Raw genomic sequence first — 22719 nt, forward strand, 5'->3', positions numbered from 1 at the left:
AATGATAATAATGATAGGTAAAATAGGTACAATTGAAATTGGTATAAAATATAATTCTAAATACGCATATTACTGAAACATCCTATAATTCGATAATGATTTAGAAAGAAATCTACTTTCAGCTTCTTGTTGCAATGATGGCAACCAACTTAACTTAACAAGAAGCTACAAATGATAAATGAAATATCATTTGTTTCAATTTTACCGATCGGAGGAGTTTTGCATCTAAAAGTAGTAATAATTAGTTGTATTGTATTACGTATTAAAATTTTTTTTTTTTTTTTTTTATTATTTGCTTTATAATAGTAATAGCATCTTAGTTTTGATTCGAAATCTTTTAATGATGATATCTTTCATTTCAGCTGAACATGAAAATTTTCTATTTTTAAGAAAGCACGCTTTAAAGTAATTATTCGACACCACTTAAACTTTTTATTATGTAGCGATGGTGCATTTATTTTTATTACGTAATAATGGTGCATTCATTTAGACAAAATAAATCCGAAGATGGATTCAAATCTTCGGTAAAATAGTTTTAAATATAAAAGTTGCTTATAAATTAATTTATAATTAATAATTTATAGTTTATAAATTAATGAAACATATTTAGCATGCTGACAAATTTTGAGAAGGTGAATTTTTTACATAGTGTACATTTCAAGTTCAGTTTTACATCGGAGTGTTAGATTCAAATCTGTTCTCTCGATGATTCTTTAATAAGTTAAACACATAAAATCAAGAAAAGCTTCCTAGAAAGGCAGGCTCTTTGCTTATATTACACTAATTAATTCAATAATTAGCAATCTATTACAATTTGTAAAAAAAAAAAACAAAAAACTAAGGGTCTGCGTCTCGGAATCGTTTTCTCGAAATGAACCGGGAAAAGCGTAACGAGACGAGAAATTTCCCGGAAAAAAATAACGAGACAAAGGAAACAATTATCCCGGAATAAAAAAATAAATCGGGACATAAATTTTTTCTCGGAATTTAAAAACTGTGTCCCGGATAATTACGAAACGTTACGAGACAGATCAATTATATTAACTAGATATCTAACTCGCGCTTTCGCAGTGAAGAAAATTTTTTGCCAGCCAGAAATGACGCACAGTGATTCAAAACAACAACAAAAATGGTACTAAACCCCTCACAATTTTTTGATAAATATAGCGCCCTTTTTTAAATAATATTAAATTAGAATGATCATTTATTTAAAAAGTAAAAGCAGTATTTTAATAAAACTTATATTTTACCTTTTTATGGTTAAAAGAAATTAAAAAATTTAATATTATTTTCAAAGAAATCTAAAAAATGAGAGATTTTTATTTAGTAAAAATGGAGAACTTTTAATCTAAATTAAAGTCTATATTTACTTTGAAGATAATCTTATAACTTTATATATTTTTTGAAGCAATACAAATGTCAATGAACCCATAAAAACCTTGTCTTCCGCCATTTTTTAACAGTGGTTTATTATATCAAAATAAATGAAAATGGCGGAAAACAAGGTTTTTATGGACTAATTGACATTTGCATTTCTTGAATTTGAGTTTTTTACTTGTATGACTTGTTTCAACATATCAAATATAGTTTCAAGAAACATATTTTTATCATCATATGCTACTTAGAAATTTGTTAAAATGTTTTAATTTGAATAACGATTTACTATTCAAGAAGTGCTTGATATTTGAAATAGCATTATACAAGTAACATTATTTACTTAAACATTATATGGAACGTCATGTGATAATTGTCAAAGAAGTTATAACATACAATGTTAAACAGTGTAAAGTGAAAAATAAAATCAAGTACTCAAAAATGTTTCTGATATATTTTAATGATTTTAAAAACAACAACAACAAAAAGGTTAGATCTTATCCCGAATATACGTGAATTAGGAGTGGATAATTTATGAATTTGGAAGGATTTACTTAACGAAATCAAATAAAACTGAAGAAATTAGCAAATAGAGCATAAATTAATGCTTCTTTAGATAGATTTAATTCAAAAGTGAAGAAAAAAACTAAAACAATGTGGTAGAAAAAATGATTCTTTTAAAGAAAAAGAATACCAGTAGCTTCAAGAAAATCTTATGACCATTAAAAGTAGCCATTTTGGTTCTGGAAAATCCCATAAACAATGGGTGGTTCTTGGAGAGCAAAGGAAAAGAGAAAAAATAAAAGAACTAGGTATTGAAATCTTGCTCTATTGTTAGTCTCTGCAAGAATTACACTTTTTAAAAAAAGTCAAATGTTTTATGGATCAAAAAAGTTAAAGACACTTTGGATAACCTTTCCCTTAAATATGAGTGTAAAACAAACTCTTGCATTAGAAGTGAATACTGACCTCAGCGGTAAACAATACTAAATGATCAGAAACTTAGCCCTCGGACACATTTATCCCCTTCTTCCAACTTATTTTAGTGGAAAGATTTAAATACTATCCCAAAAATATATTTTTTCCTCTGATTTCAGTTGCTACCATTAACTTTTACAAAGCTGTGTTTATGTAGATGGTATAACAATATCAATAATAGCAGCTGAAATAAATAATGGTAATTGTGCCAGAAATTCATTAAATTTTATATTAAGGATTAACTAGTATGTCTCGTTATGTCTCGTTATGTCCCGTTAAAAAGATGTAAATTCCGGGAAATTGTAAAGTTCCTATTTTGTCCGGGACATCTCGTCTCGTCTCGGTATCGTCCCGGATTTCGACTGAAAATTGAAAATTGTCTCGAATTTTATCGCTAATCGGGACAAAGCTTTTAGGATCGTCTCGTCTCGTCTCGATTAAAAAAAATAACGAGACGCAGACCCTTACAAAAAACATTCTGATGATCCTTTAACGTCAGTTTTCAAACAGAATTAAAGTTTTCTGCAATTTTTCAAATAACTATTCTCTATAAGAATTTTATTTAATAGACCAACAAAGATTTCAAACGAAATTTATGAAAAAAAAAGGAGGGGGGACGGGAGGAAAGGGGAGTAAAGAGGCAGTTATTGCAAACCAATCTTCTGCCTCGATTGAGTTAGAAAAGAGTTAAAGAATGGCGTAAAAAACGAAAATATAAATATTTACCGATCTCTTGGAAACCGAAACAATCTATAGTTAAATGTGGCGCGCCAATTAGATTTGTTAAGTACAAAGAGTATATATATTTATTATGAATAATTAATTTTGTTCACATTCAAATTTCAATGAATTGATAACACCGCGCGGCAACGGATACTACTGAGTTTATAAATTCGTTGTAAATGAAAAAAGAGTTTCAATGAAACATTTTACTGATAAAGCTTTTACTTCTGCGCAGTTCAGAATAAAATTTTCACTATAAAGTGAAATGGAAATAATTCGATGAATGCACATTCAAATGGTTAATATGCGATGTATACTAGTTATGTGTAGACTTGGTGCAATTCCCTCATAATATTATATAAGTAAAAAGTACGAATAGCAAATAAGCATAAAAGACTCATTACTTTCAGTTATTCTATTTATATATAGTAATAGTTTTTTGGAATACAACTTTATCAAACAATATATCAGCTAGACTTATTTCTTCTGTTCCCAAATTAATTTCAAAAAATCAACAACAACAACCTAAAATGAAAGATGAAAATGATCAAGAACTAGTTGCTCTCAACACTGTCAACGAACATGATTCTAAACAATCCAACGTGAAGCTTGAAAAAAGTGTTTCGGTTTTCGGCGGGGTTGGTTTAATTGTTGGAAGTATCATTGGGAGTGGTATATTCCTATCTCCAAGCAGCGTTTTGATCAAATCAGGTTCAATTGGTCTTTCTTTAATAGTATGGGTTCTCTCAGGACTAATTTCTTTGCTTGGAGCTCTTTGTTATGGAGAATTGGGTACATCTATTCCTCGATCAGGAGCAGAATATGCCTATTTACTTGAGGCATTTGGTCCTATACCTGCTTTTTTATTTTCATGGACAGCCACTCTGGTGATAAGACCATCTGCAGGTGCAATCATTGCAATGACATTTGCACAATATGTCGTGCAACCATTTTATAAAGAAACTGCTCCTGATTACGTTATTAAGTTGCTGGCATTTTTCTGTATTGGTAAGCCTTACTATTACTTTATAAATTGATACAATCTGATTTTTTACATTCCCTATGGTTTACAGTCATTACTAAATTTTTTTTAGCTTGATTACAGTCTTAAATTTTAAAGCTTTGAGATTTTTAAATTTTATTGTCTATTAATCACAATTTATCTGCCATTTTTGTAAATGCAAGTTGATCTGTAAGCTGATTTTATAAAGTTCTAGATTAGTATAGAGATATATAATATTTCACCATGAAGTATGGATTTCCCTTATAAAAATGCAATCAAATTTCACTCAATTTTACCTTAATATTTGTACATATTATTCATTATCTCAAAAGTAGTTAAAACAGTCATACTAAACCATATAAACCATTCGAAAAATGTTTGAGACAAGTTTGAAGGTATATTTTATTTGTTCATAAAAAGTATGTGAAAAATTCTAAAAGGTTATGGAAGCTTCTAGAAAAAAATATAAACTTCCTTAAAAATTCTTCTGATGTTGTGCAAGGCCGTTCAACAATTGAATAACAAGAGCTTGAAATACTTAGCAAGAAGCAAGAGGTGTAGAATCCTATATGCACAGGGTATTGAAAAAAGTATTAAACTACTTGGACAAGGGTGTACAAACATAAACCTATGTGATATGTTCAAAAGTTTTTAAACTAGCATTCAGAAGTGAAATATTGGACCATGTATATTTTTATTTAAGCACTTGAAGTCATTTTGGGCAATAACAAGCTTAAATTTAATTTTCTATTTCAGTTGATTGAGATATCTTATTCAAGCTTCTTATTTTTCTATTCCTCCATTTCTCAACTTAAAAAGGGTCATTGGTATATCTGGTACTTCAATATCTCTTCCTTGATATTTGTTAATGATTTCTCTAAGTGGGGTAGTTACTTAGAAGAGTAAAAGATGCAATCTCTCCAAATTGTTAAATGGCATTCGAATATTCTAATACCAAAAAAAATATGACTTGCAACTAGCTTACAAATGGAACACCGTAAAGACTAAAAATACCTGAGAAAATAATTTTCAGAAGTTTTTAAAGTCCTGCGTTTATGCACTGAGTAGTACATACAGTTTAATGAACGATGATCTAGTATCACTTATTATTATTATTATTATTATTATTATTATTATTATTATTATTATTATTATTATTATTATTATTATTATTATTATTATTATTATTACTATCATTATTATTACTATCATTATTATTACTATTATTATTATTATTATTATTATTATTATTATTATTATTATTATTATTATTATTATTATTATTATTATTATTATTATTATTACTATTATTATTATTGTTATTGTTGTTTTTATTATTGTTAACAATAGTTTTAGTAGTAGTATTTCTATATGTATTTATTCCATTTTTTGTTTTAGCTCTGATCACATTTGTTAATTGCTTCAGTGTAAAGCTGGCTGTTGTCATCCAAAACCTATTCACATTTGCAAAATTATCGTGTGTGGCCATGTTGATAGTTATTGGGTTTATTGAGCTTGGGAAAGGTATTTTTTATTGCATTAAATCTTTAAACTATTTTTTTTAAGAAATTATTTAAATCTTGTATAATTGCTTGTTTTCCAATTATTTTACAAATCATTTGGGGATGACTTTTTGAAATTTGTTTTTATAAGGATATTGTTTTTATAAGAATATTGCTTACACAGAGAACTTTCAGAAGTTTATATTAGTAATAATTATTTCAAGTCCAATTAAAATTAACTGTTCTTACACAGTATTATAAGTTTTTAAAATAATTTCATAATTTTTGTTTAATCATGTCTTTTTGTGCCTTGTTGACATGAGCATAAGTAAGCATATGTTAAAATTGAGTATTTTCAATAAATATCTTTTAATTAAATGTTTCATTAGTTTTTATTTTGTATTATTAGTTTTTAACACTTTAACTGAATTAGTTCTATCAGACTCGTTCACAACTCCATATTTTAGTCATTTAACATCTGAACAATTCTGTTGAACTTCAGGTTTCTCCTGGTCCAGCAGGTGGATTATAAACCAACTTGTCTCAGATATAATTCAAGCTAGAGGGACTATCTTCAGTAAATTTTATGTTTCAAGGGTCAATTTGCTGTCTTTTTATGATTTAAATCTTAAAACTTAAAGCTTCTTAGAAATATCCTCTTAATCTTTGATTTTGTTTGTTAGTTTGAGCCAGAAAGACTATTGCTGGATCAAGATGACTGCAAATAGTCTAATTACCAGGTGTACCACCTCAAAATTAGGCGTTGCTTATTTGGTGGTTGTTCATCAAAATAAACATCAAAATTGTTATATAAATTATCATAAAAACACTCAAACTACAATTTCCTTTTATAACTAAAAGCAAATCTTCTTAGAAACTACAGTAAAGCCAAATTATACTGTTAGCAAAATTTATATCTTTTTGCACTTTCAATACAGAAAATTCTGTCCAGCATATGCTATATTGAAAATCCTTGTTCTTGATTGTTTTATTGTTTGTTAAAATTCCTTTTTTTGTGTATTAAAGACTTTGAAATTTACCATAAAATTTATTCGATTTTTAAGACCAAGGTCCCCCTCAACAATTTTTAAGACAAAGGTTAGCTCCTCTTCAACTAAGTAATTTCTTCCTTGTGATGGATTTCAAAAATTGTAAACTGGTTTTAGCCATTTTTTTACCTGTGTCCCTGTAAGATTTATTTTCCAAAATCCAAAAGTATGGTGATGTAACTTACTAAAATAAATGATTCTTTTGATCTAAAAGAAAAATAGTATTTTAAAAACAATCTAAGGTGCTTGAGTTTTAACTTTACTTTTAAGATGTTTTGAATTTTTTTAAGTTCTTTACCTGGTCTTTTCCTTTTGTTTAGTTTCATGTTTGTAATAATTACCTTTGTACTGATTTCAATAATCATTGGTTTTAGCAAAACTTGATTTGATCCCATACTTTTCTGATAAATATTTTAAAACAAACTATTTTAAATTTATATATAAGAAATTTAGACCAAAAGTGATAATCAAGTATAATCTTAGTGGTATTTCAGCTTTCAAACCGAAAACTTTTTTAGTGCAGACCTTATGTTCTGTCCCAAAATCCAAAAAAGTCACAAATTTTGAAAGTTTTTATATTTAGTTCTATAATTGCCATAATTATAGAACTATAAATTGCCATAGTTTCTAGAGATTTTTTTTTTTTTTAGTAAATAATAGTTGTTTAAAAGTATATCATTATTAATTTTAGTTTTTAAGTGAAAAAAATTCAGACATGTTTAGCATCTGTCAGGCCAGGTCACCCTGCTAGTGGTAACATGTTATCTAGTACTACCTGCTTCATGTTACCCTTATGTTACCCTCACTTTACTTTACTCTTGATATGATGTAAAATGAATCCTGCAACTATATATATATATATATATATTTTTTGACAAAGATGCTATCAAAAGAGTGGAATCTTCAGACAAATTTTGTTTTTATAAATAATAATTGCTATATTTCTTGATTCTACAAATTTACCCTTCATTAGGTTTGGGAGATCTGTTAGACCTATATTATTATTTAAAATTTAAACATGCATAAAAATATTTGTATGTACACTGCAAATTCATTTTTGTAAACGTATACAAAGTTTTCATTGTTTTGTATTTTCTTTATTTATCTTTCTTTCTTTCTTTATGTTTATGAGTAACTTGTTAACGTGTATCGGCGAAAAAATTTTAAGGTTTAAGAACAAAATATAGTTTCCAATATTTTATTATAAAAAGTTACCTTTTAATATTTTTACAGGACACACATCTGTTTTTAATGATTCCTTTAATGGCACTACTAGTGATGCTGGTCAGCTTAGTTTAGCTTTTTACTCTGGTCTATGGGCTTATGATGGATGGTAAATATTTTTTCTTTTTGCATATCAATTTTTTTTTCTATAGTTTTAAGTTCAATTAACATGTTTTTAAAAGCTTTTGTTCTAAGCATAAATTAAGTATAAATTAAAAACTGCTTCAGATTTTGTATATTCATAATACTTGACTGGTGTTTATAGTACAAATTGGATGATAGTGCTATACTTATTTGGTTACAATATTAAAGATTACTATACAAGTTATTTTTTAAAATTTAATTTATAAATGAGGAATAATTGAGCAATATCACACTGAATTTTATTTTTATCATTTTCCCACTAAAAGTTCATTTGTATTTATAAATGACATTTTTTTAGAGCAAGTTATAGTTTTCTGCAAACTTTTTTATAAACATACATTTTAATGTGTTTTCACAAAATTGTTGTGTATTGACTAAAATAAATAATTATAGTTTTAGAAGCTAAGTTTTAAACTATTTGCAACATTTTATAAATGAATGTCCTATATAAACATTGAGAAGAAAAAAAAATTAATCAGAATGTCTTAGAAATAAAAGATGAATTTAGCAAAAATCTTTAATTTTCTAATGATGAGTAACTTTTTGGTGTTTGACTACTTTGATTTAACTTGATGCTTTAAAAATCTTCTCCAAGTTTAAATCTTCACTTGATCATCAAGATCAAACCTTGAATCCTCCCTTACATCAAGATCAAATTAAATCATGTCTTCATTCATTCATGTTCACAGTATAATTTTTTATTTATATTTATTTTCATATATAAAAACTTGTAATGTTAATTAGGGTTGAGTTGATTTTTGTATTTTTCTAATTTTAACACAATGTTCTTATGTTGAGGTATAACTAGTGTTTTAAACTTTGATCTGTAATTTATTGTCCAAATCTACATTCTTGTTTGCATTCACCTTTTTATTTTGCAGGAATTCATTGAATTATGTTACTGAAGAGATGCAAAATCCTTCCAGGTAAGAACTACATAATAAATCTTTCAAGGTAAGCACTACACAATAAATCTAAAACATACAAGGAAATAATAAGATATTTTTGAGTGCTGTTTTTATTGTTTTCATTTCAATGTAAATCATTATTTCAGACAAATGCCATTGGCAATTTTTATTTCAATGCTTTTGGTGATGGGATGTTATTTGTTGTGTAACATTGCATATATTACTGTCCTTGGTCCCATTGTTATCAAAAGTTCTTCTGCTGTGGCACTGGTATGATTGCTTTTCATATTTATTGTAGTTGATTGTTATAAATGTACTTTATCATTTTAAGTGCTTTATATAATTATCAGGTGTAACAGCACAAAATAGTTTTGTAATAAACTCAGTTTATAAACTACACAAGTTTAAGCATATAACACCATCTCATAGTACCATTTAAAACATCACGTTTTAAAATCTTTCCATAACAGCATAATTACAACATTTTTTATGGAGTATTTTGAAAATTAGAAATTTGGCAGTATTGTAATTTTTCTGTTCCAATAAAAATGATCTTTGTACAGTATGTGTTAATTATATGTGGCAAAAAGGTAAATAAACATCTTTCTTTTTTTTTACTATCATCAGGATTTGGGTTATAGTTACTTAGGAGCAGGGAAGTTTGTTGTACCTGTGCTTGTTGCATTATCTTGTTTTGGTGCTGTCAATGGGCTTTTATTTACAAGCGGCAGGTACAATTGTTGTAATTTATTATTAGGATGATGATTAGGGTTATCAATATTATAAGGGAAATACATTTTTGTAATGTAGATTGGTTTATGCTGCTGCAAGAGAAAGACACATGCCAAAATTCCTTGCAATGATTCACGTTAGACAAAAAACTCCGTTACCTTCCCTACTATTTATGGTTAGCTATATTTTTTTTGGGGTCCTATTTTTATAATGTGTTTTTGCGTTCACTTCTTTTTCAAATCTAAACTTATCTTTTTTGACATTTTGTTTAGGCAATCATATCTGTTCTCATGCTCATCCCAAAAGCAAGCAAGTTTGAGAGCTTGGTTGGGATTTTTAGTTTTGCTTCTTGGTTGTTCTATGGTCTTTGTTTTATAGTGCTTATTTTCCTGAGATTTTCGCGGAAAGATATGAAGCGCCCTTATAAAGTGAGTTATTTATATCTTTAAGATTTAGTGCAACGTTTTTCCCCTTTTTATCTTTTCTGCTTTAGATTATTTCATGCGTTATCTTGTTAAACAAACATAAGATGGGTTTTGTCTCATAGGTTTTCTTGCCGATTCCCGTGATCATGGTTATTGTCTCGGTTTGCTTAACAGCACTCCCATTCTACGAAGATTGGCTGGGCAGTATTATCGCTCTTTTTTTAATACTGTTAGGGGTCCCAGTTTACTACTTGTGCGTGAAGTATAACGTCTTGGATAAACTGCCAGTCTGCATCAACACTCCAGGTTATTTTTATTTCTAATTTTTTTTTTTTGCTTTATTTAAAATTGTACTTGTGCTAGTTGGGCTAATTTTACAGACCTATTAGTTTTACAAACTCTTTGCTTCATGGTTTTTTCTGCACTTTAGACTTAACTACAGTTTTATCAAGACACGGATTCGCACTTCCTGGTGATGATACTTCTTCTTAAGCGCGGTTTCTATTGAAGTTGGTTATACTATCGTGATGAATCCTTTTTTGTTGATCATCTTGTGGTTTTATGATTATAAAAAAAAAAAATTTTAATTTTTTTAATTTTTATTTTTTGTATGTAAACAAGATTAATTTTTTTTTCTTCGAAGGGGCTTTACAAATATTAAGTTGTTTAAAATTTTTAAAAATTTATAGGGACGCAATGCTATAAATTATAAAATGATCTTGTAAAATTATATTTTTATTTATAATGGTATTTATTAATATATATATATATATAAGTATTTATATATAATAAATATATTATTATTTATATATAATAAATTCTTTCAAAAAAGAATTGATGTTTTTTTTTTTTTTTTTTTGTTACTTTTTTTATGATCTCTGAAAATAAAGAACTGTATTCAAGGTAAATTAACAAAATTAACCAGATTAAGGTAAATTAACCAGATCAATTAAGATAAATTAACGTCGATCGTCATCGTTTCATTTATGCCTCTTATTTTCCTTTTCAATTCTTCTTTTTAGGCAACTCAATTAGCTCATTTTTACTAATTTACAGATTCTCAAGTGAAAATTTTTTATCTGATATTTTTATTGTATTGCAGTTCATGAATGTAATTTGTTTACAATAGAATAATGTAAAAAAATGCTACAATTTATAATATTTAAAGTAAGGTAAATTAACTCTCTAAGGTAAACTAACAATATTAACCAGATTAAAAGGTAAATTTACTTTCTTATAAATATTAACAATACTGGGTTAAAAAAAAACGGATACATCCTGCAAAAATGGTGTTTCACTAAGTATTGATGCTGATCATTTTCTGGGTTTATGATCATAATGGATCCTTTTTTCATCTCTTAAACATTCTGCCCATAAATTGTTGCAATATATTTTTACGAAAAAACAAAATTTCAATCTATATGATTACATTTATGAAACGAAAAACAAAAAATGTGGAGCGAGTGCTGCAGCCACACAAACATGTACATGGTTGTGGTAGTAAGTGCAGTCACATGAGCAAGCACATGCTCCTGAAAGTAAGGATTGAATCATCGAGAAAACTATTACTGAGGATAATCTACTTTGTAACAGTTTGTTTTTTTTTTAAAGTTTTATGTATAATTACTACTTTAACAACTATAACATCAGTGATTCTCTAATTGGATGTAAACTGTCAATTTACAACGATTTGCTATTGGCTTTACACCAAAGATGACATTAATAAAAAATGAATTGTAGCGGTGATTCACAGCTATTGGATTGGAAAGAAAGTTTTTTCACACTTGCTTCATTAAGAATGAATTACATCAAAACATGGGAAGTTCTATGATTTCCTAAAATGTACTATCATTTTATTTTAATGCATCAAAGGTGCACTATTTTCCAGAAATTCTCTTGTAACTATGTAAAAATACAGGTGATTCACTTGAAGAGAATGTAAGATCAGAAATCCCATATTTTACGATTTCCAGCTCGGCCATTCCGTCGGTGAGGCCAAACATATCATATGCCAAACCCAAGGCTAAGGCAAATTTGGTCTCAGCCTTTTTATTAGGAAAGGTTCTTAAGTTGGGAACTTGGTTTTCCCACAGCCTGACAGCATAACTATGACATGTGCTTAGTGATCTGCACATTCTTGCACTCCAAAAAGCAACGCTTTGACTGGTTTTTTCACTTAATCACTTACGATGAGAAGTGGATACTTTATGTAAACCACATAGAAAGCGTCAGTAGGTTGACGCTGAAAAGTAAGAACCATAACCCAAGTTAGATCCTTACCAAAAGAAGGTCATTTTGTCAGTATGGTGGAATGTACATGGCATTGAACATTTCGAGCTTCTTCCTCCCAACTGGAATGATTCAGGCAGAAAGGCCACAGTACCAAAATATTTATTTTCTGCACGACTTTGCGCGGCACACGGCAAAAATCAACATGTTTTAAGTTTATAGAGATGGGAGATCTTGCCCCACCCACCATATTCTCCAGACATCGCTCCAACCACCTTTTTCGTACCCTGCAATTTCACACGCCAGAGAAGAGCTTCGATTATGTTTGCAACTCCAACGCGACATTCGTAAACTCTACGAGGCGCAGCCTGGCAGCTTCTACAAGGATGAAATTCATTTCTTGCCTAATAAGTGGAGAGTTGTTGTTGATAATAATGGCAATTTTACTGTCAATTGATTGTGTTTATTCAGAGGTTTGTAGTGAACAATGTCATGAAAGTGTGAAAGAACTTTATTTCCAACCTAATAGTTGCATCCGCACATCTTGCTTTTTTAAAAATGAGACAATTTTTTTTTACTCCATATGGAAGAATTTAAATAAACGCCATAATAAACTTAAATTTATATAAATTTTTATGGTTTTTATTGCAAAGTTTTTAACTATTCTAATTTCGAAATGTTGGATTTTGACTTAGGTGCAGTAAACTGACTAGTCTCGTGTATCCTAGGATACATGTGAATATTTTAATAATGGAGCCATTATTAAAAGATCACCTCTACAACTTAGCGTAATGAGTGTTTCACTAAAGAATATAATTCAGCTACGCATCCCCTAAAAGTTAATTTAAAAAATTCAAATAAAAGAATGGAGAGTATTAAAAATCCACAGATAGTTACCCATGTTAGCAAGTCTTTAAACTACACTATATTTGATGCTAAATTTGTCCCAAAAAGTGCTCGATTTGTTTGTCTTGGTTCCAATGCCAAAGGATCTGGGGTTATGCAAATCTACGAAATTGCCCATAGTGATCTAAAAGGTGATGCGAATCTTCTCTCAGATGTAAGTCTTTTTTTTTTTTAAATCTAATTAAAAGTATAATAACCAGCAATCAAACTTGTTATTTTATCTAGCATCTATATTTTTCCCCCTATTAAGCGACTTCTGATTCAATGATTTAAAAATAACTTTAACTTTGAAATAAATCTTGTTCATATTTTTTCTAGAAATCAAAACAAAGGCAATATTTATATAAATATTATGTATAGTTGTATACATTTATATTATATATTACTGTTAAAGTAAGGGCCTTGAAGTAAATCACATGGATTTATATTGTAAATAATTGATTTATAAGAATTAATGATAATAAAGGTCACTTGTTGATTTTAAACTAAAATTAACAATGATATTTTTGTGTGCTAAATATGCCAAAATTCCTTTTGTTAAACAGTGCCAGACTTCTATTTCACAATTCTACAATATGCAATTTACTTTTCATCAAAAATATTTTAATATCTAGTATTAACTAACCAATCGCCAAAAAATCCTGATCCTTAACAAAAAATTTCAATTGGATAATGTAAGTTTTTGTTTATATCATATGATTCAACTCATCAAAACCCATGTGATTTGAACAATTCATCATTTAATGCCACATGATCCAATTTATTATTTAAACCCATATGAACCAAAAATCTTATGTAGGAGCTCATATCTAATTCTTTATTATCAAAGTAGTGTTATTTCAGTTACCATTCTGAGCAATTTTTCTTTTTAACAGATAGAAAAAAGCTCATCATTTAAATGTGGTACCTTTGGAGCAGCTGATCTGCAATCTCGTTGCTTAGCAACTGGTGACTTTATTGGACAATTAGGAATTTGGTATTCAGATTATTTGACATTAGTGTTTATAAATTTATGTTTTTTTCTATAAAGTTTGCTTGTAAAAGTTAACTATTTTTAGTACAATAAATGCTGAGCTTTGAATATTTTTAACTTAATGGCTTGTCCTTAGTCATTTTTAAACCACCTGAAAGGCAATTTGTTTCAGTGTTTTAATTAAGAAGATTTAATTTATTTTTACCTGTTTGTTACAGGCGGTAGTGTAGGAACTTACCCCCAATCCTACAGCTGTAGGGCGCTCAGACATTCAAGTGATGTAATAAAAAAAAAAAGGAAAATTTTGTTTACAGGATTTTAAAATAATATGAATGAATACTTGGAGCACAGTGTTTTATGCTTCACTGCAATTTTCTTATGTGTAAAAGAATGATTAGCACTTCTAATGCCATTATGGAAACTTGGTATTTAAAGAATGTGTTTTTTTGTATTTTATGTTCAAAAACCTCATTTTGCAACATTCAAATAAATTTTAGTGATTAAGGATTTTAATTGCAATTATGTGAGTAAAAATAAGTGTTTTTGAATTAATTTTCTTAGAAATAAAAGTTATATATGTAAATGTTTTTCTGTGTGCATGGGAGTGTTTATATTTTAAACATTTACTTTTAAAAATTTATCAGGCAACCAAAAATGTTCGTGCGGTTTTACAGATCCATAAATAAATACACATAAAAACAGTTTTATAAAGTTTATTCTGGAAAATAGTCTCCTTCAGCAAGAATAACTTTCTCCCATCGTGAAACAAGCTGGTATATTCCATTTTTATAAAAGTCTTGAGTTTGGTAGCTAAAAAATTGAAATAACTCATTTTCGAGATCTTCTCTATTTTAAAACTGTCAATTCCTCATATGATTATCCAGGGCCAAAAACAGGTGATAGTCGCTTGGCACAAGGTCTGGTGAATACGGAGGGTGAGGTAGAATCTCCCATTGTAAATGTGCTAGAATTTCCTGCATGATTTTTGCGGTGTGCGGTCTGGCGTTGTCCTGGTGGAGTACAACACCTTTTCTGTTTGCCAAAGCTGCTTGTTTTTGGTGAAGAGCAACTGAAACGCTGTCCAATTGGGCTGAGTATATCTCAGCAGTAATGGTTTGTCTACTTGGTAGCAACTCATAGTGAACGATACCTGCTGTAGTCCACCATACACACAGTAAAACCTTTTTTTGGTGAATCCTTGGTTTAGTAGTCATCAGTACTATATCGTTACTGGCTAGCCAATGATATGTTTGTTTTTTTGTTGCAGTACACAATCCATTTTTCGTCGCATGTCAACACCCTGTCAAAAAATGGCGCTAAATTGTGGTGGAAAAGCAATGAAGAACAAATGGTTAAGCGCTGTAGCTTGTTTGTTTCACTCAACTCATAAGTTACCCATTTGCTCAACTTCCAACGTTTTCCAAGTTGGTGCAAATGCAAACGAATAGTTTCATCACTTACATTAAATCTTAAAGCAAGGTCCTGACATGTTTGACTGGAGTCCTGCTCGATTGCCAGCTTGATATCCTCGTTGTTTACGATGGATAGTCTTCCAGATCTTGGTTCATCTTCAAGGTTTTCATTTCCAGAAGAAAATTTTTTAAACCACTTTTGACCCGTCCGTTCTGCTATGGTACCTTCCCCAAAAGCAGTGCATATCTTACGACAAGCTTCTGCAGCTTTGGTTCCAAGTTTGGACTCATAAAGTAAACAGGGGCAAATTATCGCATCTGACACAACCATACTCCACTTAAGACTTTTAAATTTAAAACGCACTAACAAAACTTATGAAACACACTGATTGATTCTCCTTAAAACAAGCTTTAATTTATATGCAAAATCATCCCCCCACCACAACCAGTTTTCTTAATACATTTCTTAGAAATAGGCAATTAGGATAAACCGCACAAACTTTTTTGGTTGCCTGATATAAACATTGGTTAATACTTTATCATTCGATTGTATTGTCCTAGCCCTATCAACTCTGATATATAGGGCCTCTTACCACTTTGTTCTGTGTGTCTGCATATTAGAAGTTTTACCCTTCATTCCAGTAGTGTTAGTTCTTGTGTTGAGCAAACACAGCTTTTATTTGATTTTGATAGTGCTTTAAGAGTAAGCACTTTGGCTTTTTGAAGAATTTTGTTGTCATTAATTTTGAAGTTGTCATTAATTTTGTTGTCATTAATAATGTTGTCATTAATTTTGTTGTCATTAATTTTGTTGTCATTAATTTTGAAGAATTTTGTTGTCAAATTTTGTTGTCATTTGTGTTAGTAATTTTTCTAACAACTTGAAACTTATTTACACTAACTACACTCTTCTTATTAGTTATGATAAGGTTAGTTTAATATTTGGAAATTGTCCTAACTTGTAGAAAAAGCCATTTTTTATTTGATTTTGTTTTGTAAGAAATTTTTTTTTTAAGGGATCTAGAATCACCTGCAGTACCTGTTTATTCAGTCCGAGCACATAACGAAATAATAAACTCAATAGATGGCATAGGAGGTCTTGGTATTGGTGAGGGTGCTCCAGAGATTGTTACTGGCAGTAGAGACGGTATATAGCATAGAGGTTTTTTGCATTATGCTAACTGGCAAATTACTGATTTATTTGAAAATTCAATTTATGGTTAAATTTGTGTAATTTTTTTTTCTCTTTTTACTTCTTGCTCAAAATTTTTCTGATCATTTTAAACTCGATCAATTTGTTTACAATATTGTTTATTTAACAACCTCCATCAAGTGTGCTTATAAGTTGCCTCCAGTTTATTTAAAACTTGCTGCGTTCTATTTTAATAGATTTTGATTAAACACACTGAAGTGTGTTATAAATTTTTTGAAAGTTGTATTACTTAAAATGCTATGAAATAAAAGTTCAATTACCAATAAGTAAAGTATACTTTCAACCAATTGAAAACATATGTTCCTAAAGTTTTTATCTATTTTTAACTTAATGAATATTTAATGGTATTTATAATAATATGTTTAATAATTAAAGTAATTGTTAATTTATGTCATAAATTTAAAAAGTGTTTTCTGTCTTAAAACTGAGTTTTATTTATTGAAAGCATTAGAACTTTTATATGAAACCACAATTTGTGATTTGGCTCACAATTTTCAAAAAAAAGTGTAAAAATAAAATTTAATATATTTTTTCTTTCAGAAATGGAACTTATTTACTAATTTTCAGACGATTTAAAATAACTCTTATTTAAAAGGTTAGAAGATATTTGTTTACCATTTTTACACATGTTTCTGTTTCTAATTGAGTTAATATTCAGTTCAATTATTGGATTTTAACTTGTGGGTAACCACATGGTTTGTTAAATTGTATTACAGGACTTGTTTGATTAAACTTAGTCAATGTGTTTGGTTCAAAATTTTATTCATGTTGCAACAGAAACAATGAAACCTTTTATTTAACCAAAACAAAATTAACAAAAGCTTTGATGAAAAAGAAAGATAAATAGTCATCCAATCTATTTTAATTGTGGAAAAATGTTGACAGCAATTAAATGTTTCCACTTTGTCAAGCTCAGTTTTAAATACTCTGAGGTTTGATGTAGGACTTGATTACTTAAGAGGTAAACAAAAGTTCACCATTATAGTATCTAAAATTATTCTGCAAAAGTTTACAAGCTTACTAATGTTATTTCTAATATTCAAAAAATAATTCAAAGATGGTTTTAAATGAACTGAAGAAAGATAATTTGGATAATCTTCAAAATATAGCAAATGTGTTAAAGGAAAAATTACAAAAACTTTTTTTTTTAACATAGGATCTGTTAAAGTTTGGGACCCTCGTCAAAAAGATGTTCCTGTTGCAAATATGGAACCTTCCCCTGGTGAAGCGAAGAGAGACTGTTGGTGTGTTGCTTTTGGTAAATACAATTCATATTAAAAATACAATATTTTAATGGTCATCTCCAAAGCTTAAAGCTTAATAATAAATCATAGTGAACAGTTTACAAAGAAAGCTATTTCAATTTACCACAAATAGTAGGCTTTAAACTTTTAGTTTAATTTCCTCTTGTACTTTTCAAGATCTTTTCTTTTGATGTTTACTACACAAAATGATTATAGATTAATATTTTAAGTTGTCTCTGCTGTAAATGTGATTACTTAAAATTTTTTAGAAATCTTTGTTAAACTTTTTTGCTTTAAATTAAAATATTTTTGTTTACATAAATGATTTATCTAAGTATGTCACCTCAACAAATATCTTCTTCCTCAACCTGTTCTCTATTTGTATCCCACTGCCCTTAGCCATATAAATGCAATTATTGAAATCTCTAAATGTTGACAAATCAAATAGGATATGCTCTATTTTGATAAGAAAATTGATTACTTTTATAGGTCACTCCTATAACCAGAGTGAAAGAATGGTTGCAGCTGGCTATGATAATGGTGATGTTAAGTTATTTGATCTTCGAACTATGTCATTGAAGTGGGAGACAAACCTAAAGAATGGGGTAACTTGCATTTTATCATAATTACTTCATACCACAAGACAACAACAGTGGCACCTTGTTTTTTTAACTTATATGCAAGTTTCGAATTAAAGTTGGTGTTAGAAAAAGTTGTAAAAAATTGTTTTTTAATTATAGTTGATGTTAGAAAGTTGTCTTTGTTGTCATCGTTGTTGTTGTTGTTGTTGTTGTTGTTGTTGTTGCTGTTGTTGTTGTTGTATAGAAGCATTCTTCTTCTCCGTTATTTATTTTTGAATAAATTCTCTTGTGCTTTTGAGTTGTTTGTTTGACAAATTCTTATTTTCTCTTAATTTATTTTTATCAGGTGTGTGGTTTGGAGTTTGATAGGAGAGACATAGTAATGAACAAGCTGGTTGCAACAACTTTAGAGTCAAAGTTTCATGTATTCGACCTTCGGACATATCATCCAACTAAGGGATACGCGTCCATGTGCCAAACGGTAAATTCTCGCTACTTCTCTGAAATAGTTTTTTAACGCCACAGTTGCGTTTTTATTCTTGTTTGATTTCATACTAGGCTCATAACTCAACTATTTGGTCTGTGAAACACCTTCCTCAAAATCGCGACATCTTTATGACAACTGGAGGAACTGGTTCACTAAATCTCTGGAAGTAGTGAGTTGTAAATCTTACTTTAAAAGTTGTTAAACGAGTTCAATGCACTTTATAACAGTTTCCGGTTTTTTCTTTTTTCTTTTTTAGTTCTTATCCGTCATCTCGAACGACTGAAGACTCTGACGGAATGTTGGTTGGTGTAATGGGCACTCTTTCTAAATTACAAAATGTAACTTTATCAACGCAACCTATAGCATCATTTGACTGGTGCCCTGAAAAGGTATAAACATGTTGGATTTTTTTATTATTAGCTTATAGAATGATGCATTTTTATTTAGATATTAAAATTTATTCCAGGCTGGACTAGCTGTTTGCACGTCTTTCGACCAAGCGCTTCGTGTTCTGATTGTCACAAAGTTGAATACGTTATAATATATTAATTCGAAATAATGAACTTAAATAACTTGGAAAAGTTGAAATTTAGTGTAATATTTGACATGTGAAATATTACCAGTTTCTACTAATGTAATTTTACGAGAAAATACATTAGACAACTAGTATGGTATTTTGGTGACTTTTTCATACTCAATGTTTCATAAAATATATAGTTGTGCTTATAGTATCTGTTTGCTATATTTCAACTTTGTTCCATCTTTATTTTTTAAACATATGTTTAGTAACCTAATGGATTATTATCAGATGAGAACTTTGTAAGCATACGAAACTTCTTACTCCGGTTGAGGTTCTGTTAAATAATCTGGTTCAGATTGTGTCTTGATTAATATTTCTAAAACATCGTGCTTTTTCGGTGTTTTAGAAATATTAAATTTAATTTCGGTGTTTTAGAAATATTGATTTTTTACGTGCGAAGGAGAAAATATCCCCTTATTTTCTCCTTCGCACGTAAAAAAATCAATTTATAGTCCTCCTCCTTCCCATCCACCTTATGTATGTTAAAAGAGATCATTGCGCGTGAAGAAACTTGCGTCGAAGCAGAGACTTTCTTTATTATTCAAGTCTTTGTATCCAAACAGAAAATGTTTGTTTAGCTTTACAACAATAAATGTTATCATTTTTAAAATTAATGAAGGTGTTGCCAGAGCGAGACTTTGATACCCTGAAGATGATGAGTAAATAGATTTTTTTGTTTTTGTTGTTGAAAAAAAAAAAGTTTTTTGAATGAGATCGGTTTTCCTAAGGAATAAAAACTTTAATCGACACCTTGCGCGCTTATTTCTCAGTGATAAAGCTAGCTGTATTTAAGAAGTTGATTACGAGCTTTTAAAATGAAATTTTACCGGCTAACACGTGAATATTTTTTGAAGAAATTTTTTGAACACATGGTTATAAATTTAAGTGTCATAAATAAAGGATTATTTAAATCAGTATTGTACAACTTTTCATACGGTTTTTATATCAAGCTAAATCCTATAAAATATAGCTTAATAAATTAAATAACTCAATTGTAAAGAGCAAACTTGGCAAGGGGGAATGCACCATAAATAGGAATATAAAGAAGAAATATAAAGAAAAATATGCTTTATCGAGAAGTATGAAACGTCTAATTATTAAAATTTAACGCACAATAATAAAAAGTAATTTGGACAATAATTACTCGATAGTTAATAACAATAATTAATGATAATAACATAGCTAAAATATTTTTTTTCCATTTTTGGGCTTTTTTTTTATGTTTGTCTAGTAACTTGGTTGCTGTTGACATAATGGTGATTTTCATTTCTGTTGACTATGAATAATGAACACACAGCTTTTTTTCAGCATTTTGATTGTTCAGCCAAAACACTTCCATAATTCTTGAAGTCCATAAGTTCCCTGAGTTTTCCAGGTTTTTGGAATTGATGTCGCACAGACAGTAAGGATGAGTACTTAAATGAACCTGTAGTCCACAAACAATATTTTAGCCGTTTTTAGGCCACAGAAAACATAAAGCTTTACAGCATGAGTAACCAAATTTGTTGTATATTAGAATTCAAATCAGGAATATCTTTAGAAATAGCCACTATCAGTTGTCGTTTAACACTTTTCTTTAGCAATTCTCTGTGTCAAAAACCTTCCTGGACCTTTGAATAGTGACTTCTCAACAACACCAAAACATACCTTTAAAAAGCCGAGCAGAAACAGCTCTGTTAAAGTCTGGAAGCTCAAGCAGTGGACAACAATGTAATCTGTTGACAAATTACCCTTCGAAGTAAATGCTTTGAACTGTGTTAGTGAAGAAGTCACTGAGTTGCTGACCAACAACTTTAAAGTTCAAAAGCAAATTGGGCTCGACCAGCTTTGTATCTCCTGTTTCTTTAACAGCTTTAACCAATTTCATCATCCCTCCATAACCTTTTTGCAAGATGCACTGTTTCTTGTAGCGAAGGCTGCTTTGTAGTAATTTGTAGCAATTCTTTCAGCAGCCTTTTGATTCAGGTGTTCACGGAGTGTGGATTTGTTGAGGTTGTGGGCGCTTCTCATTTAACTTTTATCAGCCAATCTGGCAAATCAGACAGCCACAGTCATTACCCCGGGTTTCAACTAAGATCCAGACCGACATGAGGTCATTTATTTAGGGACATCATTGCTTTCATAGATGCCTTGAGACAAACAATGTAAAACACTTTTTTTGTTTTACTCATGATCTCTAGTCTTTGTTTTGCTCATGATCTCTGGCAACATGTGACATTTTGATGGTTTGATCTAAAAAAAAGTAAAAACTTAGCAAAAAAACATCGCCTCGAAAAACAGTCAAAAAAATGGCTAAAAAGTATGAGTGAAAAAAAGATGCGATATGTTCTTTATGGATTTTCTTGTTTTTCTCTTGTAAAATGAAATATTAAATTGATTTAAACAAAACAAATACGCCGTACGGATTCTTTTTTTTTTTTGGTTTTTCTTTACTTATGGTCGTTTTTCTACCTGAGATCACCTCACTGGTACAAACTTTAAATATAAATCCATTTTAATCAAAAGCTGCATTAAACTTACTTTGAGCATTTTTAGTGTTTTTAAATAGTTTTCTCACCGTAGATTTTCTGTAACTTATGTATTTGAAAAACAGCATTAGTAAAAGTTGCTACCCAGTCCTCAAACGAGCTTATATGTAACAATGCTGGTCAACAGACTCTATAATAATCTTGTTGCAGAAAGCAATTTGAAGCTTTAACTTTTTTGAACACTTAAGCAAAAAAATTTTTATTTGAAATTTTTTATACATAGAGGCACACTTACGGGTTACAATCCTAACACTTTTCATTGAAGTGCTAATTATTTCAGGAATTTCACGGAAATTTTTCTCTTTTACATTAACAGACCTAAAAATCTTTGAACCAAAACTACAAAGCCAATTTATTTCCGAGGATGTAATAAACTGCGACCATATTCTATAGCCGCATCTCAATTTTGCATACTTTGCGATGTTCAAACCGCAAACGATGTATGGAACAATGGTCGTTTGCTTGAATTGGTTGAGTGTGTACTATTTTTTTTACGTTGTGTGT

The 22719-nt window shown here is 29.4% G+C and overlaps 2 protein-coding genes across 3 annotated transcripts; both read left to right on the top strand.

Moving 5' to 3' along the window:
• Positions 1–3179: 3179 nt before the first annotated feature.
• LOC145183100 (b(0,+)-type amino acid transporter 1-like) lies at positions 3180–10670 on the top strand. Its single transcript, XM_090085893.1, has 10 exons — positions 3180–4083; positions 5477–5602; positions 7863–7962; positions 8879–8923; positions 9052–9175; positions 9533–9636; positions 9716–9812; positions 9910–10065; positions 10185–10368; positions 10493–10670. Exons 1-10 carry the CDS (start codon positions 3606–3608, stop codon positions 10552–10554), a joined length of 1476 nt encoding a protein of 491 aa, XP_089942019.1. The 5' UTR covers positions 3180–3605; the 3' UTR covers positions 10555–10670.
• A 2289-nt stretch (positions 10671–12959) lies between these two features.
• LOC149890441 (dynein axonemal assembly factor 10-like) lies at positions 12960–19781 on the top strand. 2 transcript variants are annotated; one of them, XM_090085515.1, is made up of 9 exons: positions 12960–13351; positions 14073–14173; positions 16599–16729; positions 17952–18053; positions 18529–18644; positions 18967–19101; positions 19179–19276; positions 19364–19496; positions 19574–19781. In XM_090085515.1, the coding sequence occupies exons 1-9, from the start codon at positions 13157–13159 to the stop codon at positions 19646–19648; spliced, it is 1086 nt and encodes a 361-aa protein (XP_089941641.1). In that variant the 5' UTR covers positions 12960–13156; the 3' UTR covers positions 19649–19781. The 2 variants fall into 2 exon arrangements, with proteins under 2 accessions (XP_089941641.1, XP_089941642.1); XM_090085516.1 differs by lacking the exons at positions 12960–13351; positions 14073–14173 and adding an exon at positions 17336–17390 and having other exon boundaries at positions 16713–16729.
• Positions 19782–22719: the final 2938 nt, after the last annotated feature.

Source organism: Hydra viridissima, unplaced genomic scaffold (genome assembly GCF_058129835.1).
Source record: "Hydra viridissima isolate aposymbiotic clone 2 unplaced genomic scaffold, HvirCarnegie_v1 scaffold_4, whole genome shotgun sequence".
NCBI lineage: Eukaryota > Metazoa > Cnidaria > Hydrozoa > Anthoathecata > Hydridae > Hydra > Hydra viridissima.